Source organism: Mobula birostris, chromosome 2 (genome assembly GCF_030028105.1).
Source record: "Mobula birostris isolate sMobBir1 chromosome 2, sMobBir1.hap1, whole genome shotgun sequence".
Taxonomy (NCBI): domain Eukaryota; kingdom Metazoa; phylum Chordata; class Chondrichthyes; order Myliobatiformes; family Myliobatidae; genus Mobula; species Mobula birostris.
The window spans coordinates 82,435,671-82,458,437 of NC_092371.1; the positions used below are offsets into that span (position 1 = coordinate 82,435,671).

General features: G+C 44.8%; 1 protein-coding gene across 3 annotated transcripts in view; it reads left to right on the top strand.

The window, feature by feature from the left end:
• The window catches only part of rbpjl (recombination signal binding protein for immunoglobulin kappa J region-like), an 80,820-nt gene extending 66,131 nt beyond the window's left edge, over positions 1-14,689 (top strand). For all 3 annotated transcript variants that reach the window (XM_072244050.1, XM_072244059.1, XM_072244063.1), the window contains 3 exons: positions 4,008-4,163; positions 7,166-7,269; positions 9,664-14,689. In XM_072244050.1, the coding sequence (XP_072100151.1) occupies positions 4,008-4,163; positions 7,166-7,269; positions 9,664-9,937 (534 nt within the window). In that variant the 3' untranslated portion in view covers positions 9,938-14,689. The remainder of the gene's footprint in view (positions 1-4,007; positions 4,164-7,165; positions 7,270-9,663) is intronic.
• The last annotated feature ends 8,078 nt before the right edge of the window (positions 14,690-22,767 follow it).

Consider the following 22,767-nt stretch of genomic DNA (forward strand, 5'->3'; position numbering starts at 1 on the left):
AGAAGTGTGAAGTTATTCAGTTTTTATTTTTGTTTGATTTTATTTACAGGCATAGCACAGAACAGGCTCTTCTGGTCCAACAGGCTGCACCACCCTACAACCCACCTATTCAACCTTGGCCTAACCACTAGAAAATTTAGAATGACTAATTAACCGAGTAACTGGTATGTCATTGGACTGTGGGAGGAAATCCATGTGGGTCACGGGGAGAACGTACAAACTTCTTACGGATAGAGCCGGAATTGAACTCTGAGCTCCAGAACTCCTGAACGGTAATAGAATCGCACTAATCACTATACTACCGCTGAGCACATCTGGGTTACTGATCAGATCAGCATTTATTGACCATGCCTGATTGCCCTTGAGAAGGTGCTGATGAAGTATTGTGGCCCCTCTGGTGAAGGTGTTGGCCAGACAGCACCCAGATTTAAACTCATTGATGATGTAGGACCATGGCTATATTTCCGCATTTGACTTGGAAGATAGTATACTGGGCTTTCCCATGTATCTTCTACCTTGTCATTTGTGTTACAGGTTGTTTCATAGAGAGATACAGCACAGAATCAGGCCCTTCAGCCCACGTCTCTTTTTTTAATAGTTTATTTTCAAAATTTTGAAAAAAAAAATTAAATCAACAAGAACATACCAGCTCAGACGTGTAAAAATGAAATAAGCCAAAAAAGGGACATAATATTAGAGGGATGCTATTGTACAAAGTGCTCAAAAATGCTAAACATTAAATCTCAAATGAGGGACGTGAGAAATCAGCCGGGGGGAAATTGCTCATCCGCCCCCGGCCTCGTCCAGGTAGGCAAGAAATGGATCCCAGATAGCCGAAAACTTTTTAATTGAGTTGGTTCTCAAGAACCTAAGTTTCTCCATCTGTATGACTGAGATCATATCAGCCATCCATCTCTGAAAGGGGAGAAGGTGATTTCCATTCCCTCAAGATAAGTATTTTGGCGACAGTCATCCCCAGCATCAGAGACTGTTGTATGGCTGCAGGGAAACAAATAGTAGATTGCGAGCAGCCAAATATAAAGAGACCAGCTTCCAAAGGGAAGGATCTTTTATAGACCTTTGAGTACCAGTCAAATATTTTGGACCAAAATCCAGTCAGTAATGGGCAAAACCAAAAGGTGTGTGAGAACTTGGCCTCCGTCCCTTGGCATCTATCACATATTGGCGAGACAGAAGCGTAAATGCTGTCTAATCTAAGTTTAGAGTAGTGGAGACGGTGAACAACTTTAAACTGGATCATTTAGTGTCTTCTGTTAACAGAGCAAGACTGTATCATAGACAAACTCTTGTCCCAGGCAGCTTCAGATAATTCAATACCCAACTCCTCTCTCCAGGTGTCTCTAATCTTCACAGTAGACGCTACAGTGCAATCATCAAACAAACGTACAAACTTAGAAATGAGATGCTTGGAGTCAGGGGGGTTCTTTAAAATATCAAAAAGTAGATGTTTCCCTGGAAGGGTTTCAAAATTACAAATCTTAGATTGAATGTAGTGTCTAATTTGTAAGTAACGAAAAAAGTGCGAATGAGGCAGCTCAAGTTTCTCTTTCAGCAGACTAAATGTTGCAAACCGTCCCTCTATGTACAGGTCTTCGATAGAAACTACACCCTTCTCCCTCCAAGCATGGTAGGTTTTAAACATCTCTTTAAACTATCCCCTCACACCTTAAATGCCTGTCCCTTATCATTTGAAAGTTCTGCCCTGGGGAAAAAAACAATTCTGATTCTCTACCCTGTTTTCAGTCATAGTCATAGTCATGCTTTATTAATCCCGGGGGAAATTAGTTTTCATTTTCATTACAGTTGCTCCATAAATAATAAATAGTAATAGAACCATAAATAGTTAAATAGTAATATGTAAATTATGCCAGTAAATTATGAAATAAGTCCAGGACCAGCCTATTGGCTCAGGATGTCTGATCCTCCAAGGGAGGAGTCATAAAGTTTGATGGCCACAGGCAGGAGTGACTTCCTATGACGCTCTGTGCTGCATCTCGGTGGAACGAGTCTCTGGCTGAATGTACTCCTGTGCCCACCCAGTACATTATGTAGTGGATGGGAGACATTGACCAAGATTTTGCTTCTAATCATTTTATAATCTTTTATCAGGAACTTATTTGAGCTATTATGCTTTTGGTGAAAGGTCTTCAACCTGAAATGTGAACTCCCTTTCTGTTTCTGTAGGTGCTGCTTTACCCATTGTGAGTTATCAGCTTTCACTATTTAACTTCCTCGCTGAAACAGAAAATTTCACCTTTTCCTCCAACCACTCAATCTGCCCATCATCATATACTCCTCCCCACACTGTTTGCATCAGCCTTCCCCACCTCCCTTATTTGGTTCTGTATTCCTCCTTTCTATTCAGCACATCCTCCTCCTTAACACCAAGACGTTCCAGCACATCAACCGGTCTTACACTGTCCTCGCAAACATCGAGGTCCCTCTCACTGGTGAAACCCCATTAATGATTCCACTATCTTCTGCTTTTTGTCACCTCCCAGCCTCTATCGCCATTCTCACTCTCTCCTCCTCCACTTCCCCATCACCTCTCCTCACCTGGATTCACCCATCATCTCCCAGCTCTTGATTATTTCCTTCTTCTCCCCTGTTTATACTGGCTATCTCCTTTCTGCCTTTAGTCCAGATGAAGCAAGGACCAGAAGCATCGACAGTCTATATCCCTCCACAGATACTCCACAGTTCCTCCAGCAGTTTTGTCTTTTTTTCTCCGGATCCCAACATCTACTGTATCTTGTGTCCACATTTACCTGAGTTTGGGATTCCCATGTTCTATGATGGTGGGAGTAGTTTGCATGTCTCTAGATGAATAAATTGCTTATTGAGAATAAATTTTAATTTAATTTATTTATAAATACTTTTATGTTTGGAGGGAACCTGAGGGGGATCTTCTTCACTCAGAATGTGATGAAAGTGTGGAATGAGATGCCAGTGGGGCTTGAGGTTCAATGTTCAAGGTTCAAAGTACATTTACTGTATTATCAAAGTATATATACATGCTACAACCTTGAGATTTGTCTCCTAACAGGCAGCCACCAAACAAAGAAACCCAAAAGGACCCATAAAAATAATGAAAACTATCGAACACCCAACATGCAGGGAGAAAGAGAAAAAAACAGACCATATAAACAGTAAAACACAATCAAATAGCATTTTGAACTGAAGTCCACAAACAGAGTCTGTCCCCAGACCCTTCATTCAGCACAGAGTCGAGTACACCTCATGGAGTGGCAAGCTGAACCAGCCCGTTCCTTGCCTCGGCCCCGGCACCCTGACCTTTTCAATCTAGCCCGGTGCTTAAACCGGCGTCCAAACATCAGGTTCAGTCGCTTTGGTACGTTCTGAGACCTGGACCCTGATGCCTCGATTTGGCCTGTACCCCCACTTTCTGATTTGGCCCGGCGCTTCAATTGATCAAACCTCGGCTCTTCCCGGCTCTGGGTGATGGGTCTGCTGCCTTGCCTCGCCTCGGTTATCCCACATCGAATTGCCTCCATCCTAAGGGAAGTAGCAGACTATCACTGGCAATGATCATTTACCAAAAAAAGCATGATTAACAAAGTGTTTAGTTATTTTCCTTGTTTTGTTAGCCACCAGACAGAGGTCTCTGAGATTCAGCAGCACCATCATAAACTGCTGATTATAACATTTAAGAGAAATTTGGACAGGTACATGTGTGGGACGGGTATGGAGGGCAGCACACAGAACATGCTGGGGAACTCGGCAGGCCTGGCAGCATCTATGGAGAAGAGAATAGTCGACATTTTAGGCCAAAACCCTTCATCAGAATTGGAGAAAAAAGATGATGAGGAGTCAGAGCTAGAAGGTGGGGGGAGGGGAGGAAGAAACACAAGGAGATAGGTGAAACCTAGGGGGAGAGAGGAGTATTTACTAGTATTTACTCTACAGGTATTTGGCAATGGCGAGTGTCTCCTGAATGATTAGATCTTTTGTTGTGGTCCTTCAAGGCGATCCCTTGCTCCAAAGAAGCCAATAAGGAAGTGTTGACTGATGGGGCCTGCTGGACAATTATTGGTACCGAGGCTGTGGAGTACACATTCAGTGAGAGCCTGGCTCATCTGCACTCTCCTGTCACTCCTGTTCCTGTTATCAACAGTCTTGAGGTAAGATCTTCCTAGCATTGTTGAGTTGGGCCAAAGGACCTATTTCCATCACGATTGAATTATTGGACCATAACATAGGCATAGAATTAGGCCATTCAGCCCATCAAGACTGCTCCGCCATTCCATCACGGCTGATTTATTATCTGTCTCAACCCTATTCTCCTGCCTTCTCACTGTAGCCTTAGATGCCCTTTCTAATCAAGAATCTGTCAAACTCTGCTTTAAATATACCCATTGACTTGGCCTCCACAGCCATCTGTGGCAATTAATTCCACAGATTTACCACCCTCTGAGTAAAAAAATTCTGCCTCATCTCTGTTCGAATGGGATATCTCTCTATTCTGAGTTTGTGCCCTCTAGTCCTGGATCTTACAAAGATTTACTATCACCTCTGCAAATGTACAATCTCAGTCCAGCACCATTGAACCGAAGGGTAATGGAATCTATGTCCACATCTCCATGAAGATGGCGGCACAACTAGATAGGGTGGTGGAGAAGTCATTAGGCATGCTCGCCTTCATTACTCTGTGCATTGAGCAGAATAATCAGGAAGTCATGGAGCTGTTCTATCAAACTCTGGTGGGACCACTCTTGGAGGTTTGGGTACGTTTCTGGTCAGCCCACTACAGGGAGGATGTGGAGGCTTTGGAGAGGGTGTAGAAGAGGTTTACCAGGGTATTATAGACACACGATTATTCAGGTCTAGGTGGCGCAGTGCATTGAGGTTGAGACTCAGAATTAGTTGATTTTAGGTTTGTAGGGATGGTTTTTGGGGGTAGCGTGGGGGAGTAAGGGGACAGGTTAGGGTTTAAGGACAGGCATGAGGGGAGTTAGAGGTCAGGGGCCGTAAGTGAAGAATTGGGTAGGAGCCCGAGTCCAGGTCAGAACATTCTGCGGTAGAAAGTCGGTGATTCCCATGGAAGGATGTTGGGTTGGCAAGTGCTTAGATGTAGACCAATGATACCCATGGTCAATGACTGAGTTGGTGGGTCTCATGGATGGCGGCTGATGACCACCTCCCCAGGTCAATTAGCCCTGGGATTGGAGGTTGATTTGAGACAGGAATTCAACAGGTCCTGATAAAGGGTCTTGACCCAAAACATCGACTGTTCATTCCACTCCATAGATGCTGCCTGACCTGCTGTGTTTGTCCAGAATTTTGTGTGTGTTACCTGGATGCTCTCTGGATTAGAGGGCACATGCTGTAAGGTGAGGTTGGAGAAACTTGGGTTGCTTTCCCTGGAGTGATGGAGGCTGAGAGGAGACCTGATTGAAGTTTATATAATTACAAGGGGCATGCAATGCCTATAAAAGGTATTCACCCCACACCCTCAGAAGTTTTCATGTTTTATTGTTTTACAACAGTGGATCACAGTGGATTTAATTTGGCTTTTTTTGACACTGATCAACAGAAAAAGGCTCTTTCATGTCAAAGTGAAAACAGATCTCTACAAAATGATCTAAATCAATTACGAATATAAAACACAAAATAACTTATTGCCTAATTATTCACCCCCCCCTTTAATATGACACACCAAATCACCACTGGTGTAGCCAATTGGTTTTAGAAGTCACATAATTAGTTAAATGGAGTTAAAAGGCACAACAGTGCCTCTTTCACCTCAGAGAGATGAGGAAGTGTGGAATGGGCCCCAGAATCTTAAGAACTTTCTACAGGAGCACAACTGAGAGCATCCTGACTGGCTGCATCACTGCCTGGTATGGGAACTGTACCACCCTTAATTGCAGGACTCTGCAGAGAGTGGTGCGGACAGCCCAGCGCATCTGTAGGTGTGAACTTCCCATGATTCAGGACATTTACAAGAACCGGTGTGTAAAAAGGGCCTGAAGGATCATTGGGGACCTGAGTCATCCCAACCACAATCTATTCCAGCTGCTACCATCTGGGAAGCGGTACCACAGCATAAAAGCCAGGGCCAACAGGTTCCAGGTCAGCTTCTTCCACCAAGCCATCAGACTGATGAACTCACGCTGATTTGAGTGTATTTCTATATTACATTGACTGTTCTATTTATTATAAATTACTATGATTGCATGTGGCACATTTAGATGGAGACGTAACATAAAGAATTTTACTCCTCATGTATGTGAAGGATGTAAGAAATAAAGTCAATTCAATTCAATTCACTCAACCATACATGAATACCGCCAAATAAAACAGCGTTAATCCTGGGCCAAGGTGCAAATGCCAGTACCAATGGTCACACACAACACAAGGCACATATAAGATAGGAAGCATATATAAGATATGAGTAAAGTACGGTCACACAAAAAATATAGTCCATGAATGTTGGAGAAATCTGCATTCGAAAATGATGCAGCTTGCCTTCTGCTGAGCGAACACTGGGGTGGCAGCAACGAATCCAGTTTGGACACTGCGCCACGCCACCTGTAGTGGAGTGCAACTGGTTCCGATGCCTTTCTCCTGGGTGGCTGTAAACAGGCAACACTGCGGCTCGAGGCCTAGTCCCCAATACCACTGAGGCCACACAGCTCCCCTGCTATCCATTGTTCAAGATGGATTTGTTAAGTGAACGCTGTCTTGAATTTTTGAGGTAGTAACAAGGAGGGAGGGTGTTTGATGGAATTTACAGCATAGTTTTTGACAAGGCCCCACTTAGCAGAACGATCAAAAGTTAGAAGCCCACAATCTCCAAAGGAATGTAGTATATTGGATCCAAAGTTACCTCCAAGATGAAGGGCAATGATTGGCCAGTGTTTCTGTGATTAGAAAACTGTTGAGGTTCTAAAGGTCTCACTACTCAATCCCTTGTTCTCTTGGTGCTCTTGACCCCAGTGTGAAAGATCTGCTCATCTCACTTCTAGTTTCACCTGAGTAAGATCTCTTCACACCCATCCTCACTATGGAAGAGAGAGGAGAGAAACCTTTCATTTGTTTGAATTTTGTGTCTGGGTCACTGACTGACTTCTCTTGCTCTCGGGTGACTGTAACCTGACTGAGTTTGTTCTTGCTTCCCAAGCTGAATGGAGGAGGTGACGTGGCAATGTTAGAAATCCAAGGAGAAAGCTTCAGCCCCGACCTGAAAGTGTGGTTTGGTGACGTGGAGGCTGAGACAATGTACAGGTAAGGAAGAAGTTAGAAACCTGCGCTGATCTGACTTGTTGCAAATGATGCATTTCATTGTACGATTCAAAATTCGATGTTTATGTGACAAGTAGAGCCAATCTTGAGATTGCAAAAGAACACAGCAGGATCAAGTTGGAGATGCAAGCAGAGAAATAACAGATAGAGTTTAACCCAGGCAAGTGCTAGGGCTTGCACTTCGGAAGATCAAATGTATTTGAAAAGTAGGTAGTTAATTTCACAGCTCAAAGCCCCAGTGGAAGGTCACAGTCTTTTACCCAGGGAAGTGGAGTCTGATACTGGAAGGGTGGTTTCAGAATCAGAATCAGGTTTAATATCACTGACATATGTCATGAAGTTTGTTGTCTTTGCTACAGCAGTACATTGCAATAAAGAGAAAAATGGGAATTATAGTAAATATACATATGTTAAATAGTTAAATTAAATAAGTAGTGTTCATGGGTTCAATATCCATTTAGAAATTGACTGGCAGAGGGGAAGGAGCTGTTCCTGAATCGTTGAGTGTGTGTCTTCAGGAACAGTTTCTTCCCCTCTGCCATCCAATTGAAGGTGAGACAGGACAGATTTACAGGGGAAAGCTTTGAGGAGCAAGTTTTTCACACAGAGGGTGGTAGGTATATGGAACGAGCTGCCAGAGGAAGTGGTAGGAGGTGGGCACAATTACAACACTTAAAAGACATTTGGACAGGTTCATGGATGGGAAAGGCTTAGACGGGCATGTGTTAAATGCCGGTAACTGAGACTCCGCTTAGTTGGCACTTAAACAAATTGTCTGTTTCCATAAGACCATAGGAAGTAGGAGCAGAATTAGACGTTCCACCCATTGAATCTGCTCTGCCATTCCATCATCACTGACTTAGCATCCCTCTCAACCCCATGCTCCTGTAACCTTTGATGCTGTTACTAGTCATGAAACTATCAATCTCTGCTTTAAATATACCCAATAACTTGGCCACCTGTGGCAACAAATTCTACAGACTCACCACCCTCTGGCTAAAGAAATTCCTCCTTACATCTGTTTGAAAGAGATGCCCTTTGATTCTGAGACTGTGCCTTCTGGTCCTAGACTTTCCCACTATTCAAAATTTTGTCACTACATCCACTCTATCTAGGTCAGTGAGTCGGTGAGTAGTTAATTATTGGAAAGTATTCTAAGGAAAAAGCCGGAGAGCTGTAGAAGATGGTGCCTCTCTGACTGGAGGTCTGTGGCGAGTGCCACAGGGATTGGTGCTGGGTCCGTTGTTTGTCATCTATTGTCTATCACAAATCTGGATGTTAGTGTGGTAAAGTGGGTCAGTATATTGCAGAATTCTCCTGCTATTTGCATGATGTATATTCCTATGACTGTGTATGTAAGCCCACAACAAATTTAAAGAAAAGACAGCAACATAGAAGTGTCAGAAGTTGAGATGGAGTCTAGGAAATGACCTCAAGCTGACCTAATGGGGAACCATGGGATGGAAGGAAGAAAAGGGACTGAAACCTGGTGGTCTAGTGGCTAGGATTCGGCACTCTCAGCGTTTTGCCCCAGGTTTCGACTCCTGGCTAGGGAACTCAAGTTCCAACACATTTCACTAGATGTTACATGTGGGGTTCCCAGGGAATTTAACTCAGAGAATATTGAGGCACTGCGGTAGTGTAGCAGCATGACACTATTACAGCTTGGGGTGTTGGAGTTCAGAATTCAATTGAAGAGCTATCTATAGCGAGTTCTATTTTTCAGCCCTTCGAACTGTACTGCCCAGCAACCTCCAATTTTACCCCAGTCTAATCATAGGACAATTTACAATGACCAATTAACCTGCTAGCCGGATGTCTTTGGACTGCGAGATGAAACCAGAGCACCCGGTGGAAACCCACATGGTCACAGGAAGAACATTCAAACTCCTTACAGATAATAGCAAGTGAACCTAGGTTGCTGGTACTGTAAAATGTTGGGCTAACTACCAGGATGGTAGCCGCCCTAAACCGTGAATGTGTGGATTTCCTCCGGATGCTACGGTTTCCTCCCATAGTCCAAAGACGTACCAGTAAATTGGTTAATTGGTCCTTGTAAATTTTGTGGTTAATTTGGTGCATTGCTGAAGGGTTTTGGCTCGTAATGTCGAATGTGCTCTTCTCCTAGATGCTGCCTGGCCTGCTGAGTTCCTCCAGCGTTTTGTGTGTGTTACTTGGATTTCCACCCTCTGCAGATTTTCTCTTGTTTGTGATTAGCTTGCTGGGTGGGCCGGAAGGGCCTGTTATGTGCTGTATCTCTGAAATAAAATAATTGTTTCAATGTGCTCATGACAAATAAACTTGAATCTTGACACAAGGGAGTGTGGGTGTGGAAGAGTGAAGAGCGGAACTGAAATCAGCACCTTGTCTTCACAGAAACCCCAAGTCCCTCCTGTGCGTGGTGCCCGATATCAGCTCGTACAGCAGTGAGTGGCGTTGGCTTCGTCAGCCCATCACGGCGCCCCTCTTCCTGATGCGGAGTGACGGACTCATCTTCTCCAGCGCCTTCTCCTTCACCTACACCCCTGAGCAGAGCTGCTTTCCTGGCCAGAGGGTGGTTCGGGAAATCCCTGAGGACTCCGACAACTTCCTCAACACTATCCATCAGGAGTTCACTCGCACCAACTTCCACCTCTTCATGCAGAGCTAAGAGGGGAAAAGCCAAGGTCTCCTTCCATTGTATTGTGTTCCGGGTCAAGCTAATGTCCTATATCTGTCACTCTGAGTTTCCTGACTTGTATTGGTTCCTAGTCAGACAACACATTCTTAAAGTTAGATTCATAGAACACTATAGCACAGCCACAGGCCCTTTGGCCCATCTAGTCCATGCCAAACTGTTATTCTGCCCATTCCCATTGACCTCTACCTGGACCATAGCTCTCCATACCCCTCCCATCCATGTACCAATCCAAGCTTCTCTTAAATATTGCAATCAATCCTGGATCCACACTTGTGCTGGCAGCTCATTCCACACTCTCACCACCCTCAGAGTGAAGAAGTTCCCCCTCAGGTTCTCTTAAATATTTCACCTTTCACCCTTAACCTATGACCTTCAGTTCTGGTCTCACCCAATCTCATTGGAAAAAGCCTGTTTGCATTTACCCTATCTATACACCTCATAATTTTGTGTCATCATCATGTGCTGTGTTGTATGACGTGGGCAGACATGGTCTTGACCATGATTGTTCTTGGCAAATTTTTCTACGGAAGTGGTTTTCCATCTTCTGGGCAGTGTCTTTACAAGATGGGTGAGCCCAGCCATTATCAATACTCTTCAGAGATTGTCTGTCTGGTGTCAGTGGTCGCATAACCAGGACTTGTGATATGCACCGGCTGCTCATATGACCGTCCACCACCTGATCCCATGATTTCTCGTGACCCTGACTGGGGGGCTAAGCAGGTGCTTCACCTTGCCCAAAAGTGACCTGCAGGCTAGCAGAGGGAAGGAGCACCTTACATTTCCTTTGGTAGAGACATAGCTCCACCCCACCACCCAATAATTTAGGGTACCCCTATCAAATCTCCCCTCATTTTCCTGTGCTCCAGGCAATAAAGTCCTGACCTATTCAACCTCTCCCTATAACTCAGGACCGTAAGTCCAGGCAACATTCTTGTAAATTTTCTCTGGATTCTTTCAATACTATTAGCATCTTTCCTGTAGCTAGGTGACCAGAAATGCACGCAGGTTAGCTTTATGTTTAAATTTTATCCATACTACCAACCCCGACCCCACACCCACCCCACCATGGGCCAGTGCCTCAATTCCCTCCTTATGTCCAGAAGCACATCGAGCCTGAAAAGTCTTGCAGGTCTCTGTTCTCCCTAACTCTCACATCTACGCACCTCTCAGAGATCCTCTTCAATGTTCAAAGTAAATTTGTGATCAAAGTACTGTACATACATGTCACCACATACATGTCACCACATACAACCCTGAGACTCACTGTCTTGCAGGCATACTCTGTAAATGCAAGAGCCATAATGCAATCAATAAAAGACCACACCCAATAGCACAGACGAACAACTAATGTGCAAAGGACAATGAAGTGTGCAAATACAAAAAGAAAATAAATAATAATCATCATAAATAAGCAATAAGTATTGGGAACATGAGATGAAGAGTCGTTGAAAGTGAGTCCATAGCTTGTGGGAATAGTTAAGTGAGGGGGCAAGTGAAGTTGAGTGAAGTTAACCCCTTTTGTTCAAGAGCCTGATGGTAAAGTGGTAATAATTGATCCTGAGGTGTGAGTTCTGAGGCTCCTTTACCTCTTTCCTGATGGCAGCAGTGAGAAGAGAGCATGGCCTGGGTGGTGGGGGTCTCTGATGATGGATGCTGCTTACCTGTGACAACACTCCGTGTAGATGTGCTCTATGATGGGTAGGGCTTGACACTCTTCTGGCACCCCCTACCCGACACCCCCCCATCCCCATCTTTTTCCTGTGTTTTGACATTCATTCTTTGTGACAGAGCACCTCGAAATGTTTTGCCCTTAAAGGATCTGTATACCGTACAGTAACTTGAGGTGTTGGTAAGTAGGGACTCCTAACATTCGATCACATTCCCTAGGATATAGAAGAATCCACACACTACAGGCCTTTCGGCCCACAATGTTGTGCCGACTTATTAACCTAATCCAAGATCAATCTAACCCTTTCCTCCCACATCACCCTCCATTTTACTATCATCCTTGGGTCTATCTGAGAGTCTCTGAAAAGTCCCTAATGTACCTGCCTTGACCACCAATGAGTTCCACACACCCACCACTCTCTGTAAAACCTTACCTCTCTGATGTCCGCATAAATGCCACAATCCTAACCCGTGCGTCTTTGGAATGTGGGAGGAAACCAGTGTATCCAGAGGAATTCCACGCGATCAGAGGGAGAATGTAGAGAGCAGTGGGAATTGATCCCCAGCTGGTGATCGCTTGCGTTGTAAATTGTTATGCTAACCGCTAGGCTATTGTACCACCCTAATTGCGACAAACTACGCCAGTCGCACAAACTACGCTGCTGGAGGAACTCAGCGGGTCAGGCACCAATTGTGGAGAGAAAATAGGCAGTCGATGCTTCGGGCTGAGACCCTTCATCTGGACTGGAAGATAGAGGGGATACCTGTGTAAAGAAGTGAGTTGGAGTGATGAAGCAAATGCTGGGAAGCCACAGGTGAGGAGAGGTGATGGGCAGATGGAGGAGGGAAGAGGGAGATAGTAACAGAGGCTGGGAGGTGATAGGTGGAAGCGGTAAAGGTCTGACAAAGAAGGAATCTGATAGGAAAGGACAGTGGACTATGGAAGAAAGTAGACCATAGGTGAAGAGAAGAGGAGGGATGAGAGGGGAGCCAAAATGGAAAAAAGAGAGGTGAGAGAGGGGTGAGAAATGATTGGGTTGGAGGAGGGGGAGTGGAAATAGTGACAGAGGCTGGGAATTGATAGGTGGATCCCTGTGGGAGGAGTATGTGGGTGATTGGCAGATGGAATAGGGGGAGGAGTGTGTGAGTGAGGTGCATATGGAATGGGGGGAGGGTACCCAGTGGGAGGAGTCTGTGGGTGACTGGCAGAAGTAATAGAGGGGAGGGGGCCCAGAGGGAGGATTGTGTGGGTGATTGGCAGATGTAATGGGAGGAGGAGACAAGTGGGAGGAGTCTGTGGGCGACTGGTAGACGAATGGGTGGGAAGGGAAAGAGACAGATGATTTGGGGGCTAGGGTTGTGTGGGTGTAGGAGGAAAAGGGCAAGTCAGAAAGTCAAAAAGAAATTAATAGAGGCGGGAGCAGGTTAACTGAAATGGAATGATGCCCCAATCATTTATGTGTGACCAATTTTCAATCCTATGCCTGACAAAGTGCTGGAGGAACTCAGCTAGTCAGGCAGCATCTATGGTGGGGAATATAAAGTCAATGGTTCAGGGCAAAACCCTGTATCAGGACTAGAAAGGAAGGGGACAGAAGCCAGAATAAGAATCTTAGGGGAGGGGAAGAGGCACAACCTGGCAGGTGATAGGTGAGACCCGGTGAGGGGGAAGGTATGTGGGTGGAGGAGTGGGGTGAATTGAGAAGCTGGAAGATGATAGGTGGAGACAGTTGAAAGGCTGGGAAAGAAGGAATCTGATAGGAATAGACTATGGGAAAAAGGGAAGAAAGTGGAGAAGAAGAGGGAGATGTTAAGAGAAAAGAAGGGGGAAACAAGAGGAGATAATGAGTGTGTGAGGAGAAGAGAAGGAGTGGGAGGGGGAGAACTTACTGGAAGTTAGGGAAATTGATGCTCATCCCATCAGGTAGGAGCCTGCCAAGATGGAGTATGTGGTGTTGCTCCTCCAACCTGAGTGTGACCTCTTCGTGGCAGTAGAGGAGGCCATGGACAGACATGGAATGGGAATAGGAAGTCAAACTGAAATGGGTGGCCACTGGGAAATCCTGCTTTTGTGGTGGACAGTGAATGTGCTCGACGAAGCAGTCCCCCAGTCAGCTTCAGGTCCCACCAATGTAAAGGGGACCCAGACGATTATAATAGATGACCCCAACAGACTTACAGGTGAAAAGTTACTTTACCTAGGGGGGCAGTGTTTGTGTCTTTGCATCCAGTTTCCTTAGAGTGGCCCTTTATTTACCCTCCCCTTCAGTCTGTAAAGCTGGAACAAGCACAATTTCAGGGCTGATATCTTCAACACGAGAGCATTCACCAGTGTAAGGTGGTGGTATTGGAATATGTGTGTAGAACATGGCAACTCCTTTCCCAGCAGAGTAACCAGCTATCATTAAGTGCAAATCCTACCTGGAAAAATCAAGGGAAAAAAATCATATTTCGTTTTGTGGGATGCGTGTAATTGCTGAGATTTTTCTGTACATTGATGTCAAAGAATAAACCTGAATATTGCTTGCTTGGGAAAGGTCTGGTTGTATTTGTAGCCTTTTGAATGGGTCCAGCATGTCCAAAAGAGAAAAGACAGATGAGCTTTATTTTGCCACATGTACATAGAAACACACAGTGAAATATGTTGTTTGCGTCAGCGACCCACACCGTCTGAGGATGTGTTGGAAGTAGCCTGCAAATGTCGCTTCTGGCACCAGCATCGCATGCCCAGAACTTACTAGCCCTAACCCGTATGTCTCTCCTTCAAGAGGACCACAATCTTGTCGTAGGGTTTGGAGGCTTGTGTGCTTCATTGACCCATGCTGGCTGGAGTCAGGACTTCACGCTTTGGCTCTTGGTAGGGCCACCCATGCCAAACAGGTCAGAGGGTGGCGGCCTAACGAAGAGTGGTCTACCTGGTCCTCTAGGTTTGGGGGTTCAACTCAAGGATAACCCTGACTGGTCAAGCAAAACTGTTATGGAAACAAAAATGAATCCTAAAGGGACCTTCATTGCTGCCCTAAATGGCAGCAAAATAAGAAGAAAAACAGAGAAGAGTATGCCTTTGAACAGTGGGAGGGAACTGGAGCATCTGGAGGAAACACACTTGGTCACGGGGAGAATGTACAAGCTCCTTACAGACAGCAATGAGAATTGAAACAGGATTTTCTGATCACTGGTGCTATAAAGTATCCCACTAACCACCACGCTGCCTACAGGACTAGTGGTCCTGGGTCAGTTGCTGTTGCTGAAAGTCATGCACACTGACCACTACACTGTCACACGGGACTGATGATCCTGGGTCAGTTGTGATTGTTGCCAATGCTGAAAGCCATGCCAAGGTGGAGGGCTAGCAAAGACCCTGGCTTGATTCTGGATGGCGGGACGATTGTGCCTGAACACTCCATAGCATGTCTCTCATGTGTTCCTGGGTAGTGAAGGAACGAAAGCTGTTTGGACTGTTTCCCAGTGGTTTCTTTACACATCTATCGTTGGTGGACATGGGTACCCATCCCACACCCAACACCTCCATCCCACCAAATGGGATGACAGGATTGGATGACCAGTTCTGCGGTTAGAGTCATACAGCATGTATACACCCCCTTTGGCCCAGCTCATCCATACTGACCAAGGTGCCCAACCGACTAGGTGTCATTTGATGTGTTTGTTGCATGCCCCTCTGAATCCTTCCTATCGATATACTTGTCAGAATTCCTTAAAAATGTTGCAATTTTACCCATTTCTATGTCAAGGTCAAAATGTTTATTATAATCACAAGTACGTATGTGCAGAAGTGAAATGAAAAGCTTACATGCATCAGTTTTAGAGCCACATGGCATCGGATAAGCAGCATTAGAGTCATAGAGCACTACAGCACCAAAATGGGCCCTTCAGCCCATCTACTGCATGCTGAACTGTTAATCTACCTAGTCCCATCGACCTGCACCTGGACCATAACCATCTGTACCCCTCCCTTCCATGTACTTATCCAAACTTCTCTCAAGTGTTGAAATCAAACACACATCGGACATTGCAGTCCTGAAGAAGGGTTTCAGCTTGAAAGATTAACTGTTTATTCATTTCCACAGACCTGCTGACTTTCCCCAGCATTTTGTGTGTGTTGCTCTGGATTTTCAGGATCTGTAGAATCTCTTGTGTTTTGGACTAGAGCAGTACAGCACAGGAACAGGCTCTCTGGCCCACAGTGCTGTGCCAAACCAAATAAATTAGCAATCAATAAATTAGTGTTTTCAAGAAAAATAACATAAAAAGTTTTTACGAGAATGAATGTGTGGTAAACCATGTATATATGTTGTAACTCGATTACCTGTCTGGACACACCCCTCTGCTGACTGCCCCTGTGGCTCCTCCCACAGAGTCCTGTATAAAGGTGTTCGCCTTGCCCCTCCCCCTCAGTCTGGGGGCAGACACTCACTGTGGAGGTAGTATTGTACAGCGAATAAAAGCCTTTCAGTATTTTACCAAACCTCAGTCTTTCGGAGTAATTGAAGATGCTTCAGAATGCAATTAGAGAAAAGCAAATTTCACTTTAGTGCAGAGTGATCAGAGCCATCATCTTGTTGCTAAACTGTAATGATTAGGGTTGTGTCAGTTGGTTCAGGAACTGAATAGTTGCTGAGAGTAGCTGTTCTTGAATATGGTCGTGTGGGACTTCAGGCTTCTGCATGCTGTGCCCATGGGTATAAGGGAGCATTTCTGGGACCGGTGCATTCTGGGATAGGGGTGACCATGTGGCGGCACGGTAGTGTAGTGGTTAACACAACGCTTGGCAGTACAGCTGACCTGAGTTCAATTCCCACTGCCTGTGAGGAGTTTGTACATCTCCCTGTGACTGCGTGGGTTTCCTCCGGGTGCTCTGGTTTCCTCCCACAGTCCAAACACATACCGGTTGTTAGGTTAATTAATCATTGTAAGTTGTCCCGTGACTAGGTTAGGATTAAATCAGGGGATTGCTGGGCGGCACGTTTCGAAGGACTGGAAGGGCCTATTCCGCGATCTTATTGATCCAAATGAATAAATGAATAAATAATGAATTTGAAACTGTAAGCAGTGTGTATGGTAACATTGTAATACTGTGATGCTGTAATCACTGAATAAGCCTCATTTGGAAAAGGAATGAAACACAAGGCAGACTAGCTGGCACCCACGGTGTTGTGCTCAGCAGCTCCTGCTTCATTTCGGAGAGGCCACGGGGTGTTATCCTATTTGGTTAAGGAACGTTGAGATTAAATATTTTGTCTGACTACTGCACCACTGGGGTTTTCCCCAATAGTACCTCAGCATGAATTTCTGCACGCTACCTGCGGCCACATATCGACCCGTCCGCACTGTTAACAAACACACTGGAGTCAGAAACAGGAGCTGCGCAATGCTCGGTGTTGGCAGACAGTAAGCAACAGTGCTGCCCGTCTTGACCTGTCAGGAACGATGTGGCCACATGATTAGACTCCCCCTGAACCTAATCAACTGGCCACTGAGTGTATGTTCGTGGTTTCTGTTGCTGTAGCCCATCCACTTCAAAGATCGACGTGCTGTGCATTTGGAGATAGCCCTTTGCAGACCACTGTAGTAACATTTGGTTATGAGTTACTGTTGCCTTCCTGTCAGCTTGAACCAATCTGGCTATTCTCTGACCTCTCTCATTAACAATTATTTTCACCCACAGAACTGCCGCTCACTGGATGTTTTTTTTTGTTTTTCGCACCATTCTCTGTAAGCTCTCGGGACTGTTGTGTGTGAAAATCCCAGGAGGTCACCAGTTTTTTGAGATACTCAAACCACCTTGTCTGAAAGCTTGTTCCACACTCTCACCACCCTCTGAGTGAAGAAGTTTCCCCTCATGTTCCCCTTAATCGTTTCACCTTTTACTCTTAATCCATGACCTCAAGTTGTAGTCTCACCCAACCTCAAAGGAAAAAGCCTGCTTTCATTTAGCCTATTTACGCCCATAATAATTTTGTATATCTCTATCAAATCTCCCCTCAATCTTCTGCATTCTAAGGAATAAAGTCCTAACCTCTTCAACCAATCCATATAACTCAGATCCTCAAGTCCCAGAACATCCTTGTAAATTTTCTTTGCACTCTTTCAACCTTATCTACATCTGTCCTGTAGGTAGGTGACCAAAACTGGACACAAGACTCCAAATTAGGCCTCACCAATGCCTCATACAACTTCAGCATAACATCTCATCTCCTGTATTCAATACATTGAATTATGAAGGCTAATGTTCCAAAAGCATTTTTACGACCCTGTCTATCTGTGATGCCACTTTCAATGAATTATGGATTTGTATTCCCAGATCCCTCTGTTTGACTGCACTCCTCAGTGCCCTACTACTTACCATGTATAGTCTACCCTGGTTGGTCCTACTGAAGTGCAAAAGCTCACACTTGCCTGTGTTAAATTCCATCTGCCATTTTTAGCCCATTTTTCCAGTTGGTACAGATCCCAGTGCGAGCTTTGATAGTCTTCTGTGCCCCCCAACTACACCCCCAACCTTGGTTTCTTCTGCAAATTTGCTGATTCGGTTTACACACTATCATCCAGATCGTTAGTATAGATGACAAACAACATTGGACTCTTCAATGACAGAGTTTCAGAAAGGGAGAACAAATTAAGTGTCAGAACACTTGGGAATAAAGTTGATTACCTGAGACAATGTCATATTGGTTTTAAGTTCATTTGGTATTTTATTTTTATTTTTTTTAAAATTCAGCGATACAGCATGGATCCGGCCATTCAGCCCTTTGAGCCGTGCTGCCCCAGCAACCCCCAAGAAACCGATTAACTCTAACCTAATCATGGGATAATTTACAAGGACCAATTAACCCACCTGGTATGCTTTTGGGCTGTGGGAGGACACCAGAGCACCCGGAGGAAACCCAGGCATTCCACGGGTGGACATAGAGAAACTCCTTACGGAGCGGTGCTGGTGTTGAACTCTGAGCACCGGTCACCCCGAGCTGTATTGTGTCACGTTAACCATTACACTACCATGGTGCCCATACTTAAGAGAAAAAGATTGGTGTGTTGAGAGAGAGGCTGGAAGGTGGCTGAGCTGAGCAACAGACATAAAATACCGGAGGAACTCAGCTGATTTGGCAGTGTCAATGGAAGGAAATTAACAGTTGAGCCAAGACCCTTCACTGGGACCTTCATGATGAGAGGCTGGACAAATCCTGGGTTGTTTTCTCTGGAGCAATGGAGGCTGAGGGGAGACATGACAGATGTTATAAGATTACACTGGGGCATGAAGGGTTCATTTTTTGCTCAGTGGTGGATGCCCGTTATGGTGGTAGAGGCAAATATTGAGATAGGCACATGAATATGAGGAAGATGGAGGGATATGGAAGTTGAGGGATTAGTTTTGAGGGGTTTTAGATTTACTTTTTAGCTGGTTCACTTTGGGCTGGAGGCCCTGTTCCTGTGCTGTGCTGTTCTTTGTTCTAGGGCACTCATGTCCCTCCATCCACAGATAGTACCTGGACTGCTGAGTTTCTCCCATATTTTCCCAAATTCTCCAGCATCTGCAGAATTGCGGATGTCAGAACTGTCTTCTGGTTTCTAACTTTACGGGGGATATGGCCCTAATCCAGGCCTGTAGGATTAGTGTTGTTGGGCAAAAGGGCCTGCTTCAGTCCTGTATGGCTCCTTCAGGAATGAACAGCTTGCACTCTTTCACGATCTCGGTTTGTCACATGCCCTTTCCGGCAGCTGTCATATTTTCTCACCTGCTGCCGCTGTGGTAAATTAGGGATGCACAGCGCCCATTTTGTGAAGAGTGATGTGTTAACCACAAGTCAATTAATTTTGCGGTGTACGTTGAGAGGTCAATACTTGATGGGGCAGGCAGGAGGTTTGACCTGTTCCATGGAATCCTTGATAGTTTTCTGAAAGTAATTCCATCAAAACCTTTATTAATCTACCACTTAATCTTCATTCCAAGAAGAAAAATCTGACCCTATTAATCCCTCCAAATTCTCTTGGTATATGCAGTATTGGTTTCCCATGAAAAAATGTTCAGAAATTTACTAGAAAATGCCCATGACAAATTGCTCAGGAATGTTAGAGGGGAATTTTCTGGGAATCCTCTATATACCAATGACCCCGCAACTTTGGTTTTCTTGAACTGTTTACCCCAGCAGTGTTTGTTTGAGTGGAACTAAGTGTTGAAGCAGGAGAATTTTGCTCCTCTGTCACTGTCTCTTGTGCTCAGCTCCCTCCCCAGACTCATTGCTGTTAGTGAGATATCATCTTTAATCAGCACCCCCTCCCCCCCCATGGTCCCTGACCTTGCTGCCTTGGTAAAGCAATCAGCATAATCAAAGACCGCACCCACCCCAGACATTCTCTCTTCTCCTCTCTCCCATCGGGCAGAAGATACAAAAGCCTGAAAGCATATACCATTAGGCTCGAGGTCAGCTTCTATCACACCATTGTAAAATTATTGAATTGCCCCCTAGTGTGATAAGATGGACATTTGACCTTGCAATCGACCTTGTCATGACCTTGTACCTTGTTGACTGCTTGCACTAAACTTTCTCTGCAACACTGCATTCTGCACTGTTATTGCTTTTCCCTTACATTCTCCCAACGTATTGATGTGATGTTTTCTGTATGAACAGCATGCAAAATGAAGTTTTTTTTACTGCACGTAGAACATAGAACAGTGTGGCACTGTACGTGCCCTTCAGCACACGATATTGTACCAATGCTTTAATCTACTCTAAGATCAAACTAACCCTTTCCTCTCACATATTCCTCCATTTTTCTTTCATCCTTTGCACCTCTTAAGTATTTCTGGAATGTCCCTAAGCTACCTGCCTCCACTACCTCTCCTAGTAGCACGTTCCATGTATACACCACTTTCTGTGTAAAAAACCTACTTCTAACATCTTCCCTATACTTTCCCCAAAACGCCAGCTTAAAGTATGCCTCTTTCTTGTGAAAAGGTCATGGGAAAAAATGTACCTTCATACACGTGACAATAAAGGCATCCGTTAGTCTTGCGAGACCATGGATCTGCGCCTGGAAAGTCTTCACTCTCCAGGGCGCAGGCCTGGGCAAGGTTGTATGGAAGACCAGCAGTTGCCCATGCTGCAAGTCTCCCCTCTCCACACCACCGATGTTGTCCAAGGGAAGGGCATTAGGACCCGTACAGCTTGGCACCAGTGTCATCGCAGAGCACTGTGTGATTAAGTGCCTTGCTCAAGGACACAGTATTTATAATCCTGATTTTTAAACTAATATTTGAGATTCCTTGTTCCAAGTTTAGTATAAGACCATAAGACTTAGGAACAGAATTAGGCCATTCAGCCCATTCAGTCTGCACCGCCATTCCATCCTGGCTGATTTATTATTCCTTGCAACCTCATTAGAATCATAGAAACAGGCTCTTCAGCCTGTCTAGTTCAAAGTAAATTGTATTATCGAAGTATTATCATTTATAACCCTGAGATTCATTTTCCTATGGGCATACTCAGCTAATCTATTGAATAATAAATATAACAGGATCATAGAAAACTCAACCAGAGTGCATAAGACAACAAACTGTGCAATGCAAATATAAATAAATGGCAATAAATAATGAGAACATGATATAAAGAATCATTGGTTCTAGGAACAGCTCAATGGATGGGCAGGTGCATGTAGTTATCCTCTTTTGTTCAAGAGCCTGATGGTTGAGGGGTAGTAACTGTTCTTGAAACTGGTGGTGTGGGTCATGAGGCTCCTGTACCTTGACAGCAGTGAGAAAAGACCACGGCCTGGGTGGTGAGGATCTTTGATGATGGATGCTGCTTTCCTACAACAGTATTTCATATAGATGTGCTGAATAGTTGGAAGGGATTTACCCACGATGTATTGGGCCGAAGCCAGTAACTTTTGTAGGATTTTCTGTTCAAGGGCATTGGTGTTTCCATACCAGGCTGTGATGCAGCCGGTCAGTATACCCCCCACTACACATCTATAGAAGTTTGTCAAAGTTTTAGCTGTCATGCCGAATCTTCGCAGACCTCCTAAGGAAGCAGAGGCGTTTCTGTGCTTTCTTTGCAACTGCACTTATGTACTGGGTCCAGGACAGGTCCTCTGAGATAGTAACACCCAGGAATTTAAAGTTGCTAACCCTCTCCACCTCATATCCTCTGATGAGGACTGCCTCATCTCTCTTTACCTCATTCAACCGCCTTCATCTATCAACCTCCACTTTAAATATACCCAAATGACTAGGCCTCCACAGCTGTCTGTGGCAATGAAATCCACAGGTTCATGGTTGGACACTAACATGTGACATTATTGCTCTTAAATTGTTTGATGTGATTTCCTACATAGTATCCCATTGGTTATAAAGTCACTTGCAATGTCCTGAGGAAGCTGCCAGATTTTAATCCGTACTGTTTTTCAAGTCGTATGAGAGGCGATTATTTATTTGCAATTCTGTATTTAAAGTTGATATTTGAAACATCACACGTCGCTCAGCAGTTCCAGCTCTGCCACAAAATAGTGTCCCTTTTGCACAGAAATGTATTTCACTGACGTTCAATTATTTTCCTTCAAACAGAAACCCCGTATAATGTTTTGTTTTTCCTGGAAGGTAACTACCATAGCTACTTGTGAAGAAAATACGCTCTCTCGTGCTCCCGCAGACTCACTGTATACTGGACTCAGTGTATGTGTGGCTCTAGCTCACCCAGACAGGTCATGCTTCACGCCTGGGATCACAATGAGCCATTGAAAACCCTTCCTCAGTCTTTAGCTTCAGGTAATAACAGCTTGTGCTGTGTTAAGGAGAATGTTCCACGAGTAACTCCCAGAGGGTGAATGAGGTTCCAATTTTTGATTTTCCACTGGGGAGTGATAAAGCAGGTCATTTCCATTTTCTGCAGCTGGATAACCAACATAGCAACTTCTAATGAGAAAGTAAACTTCTGATGGAAAGTAAAGTCTAGAGGTGTGCAGATCGGTGCTACCCACACTCTGGCCATCTTCCTGTTTTTCACATCGTAGAATGCCTTGGGGTTTTTCTTAATCCTACTCACCAAGGTCATCTCATGCCCCCTTTTAGCTCTCTTCAGTCCATTCTTCAGCTCTTTCCTGTCCACCTTGTAGCT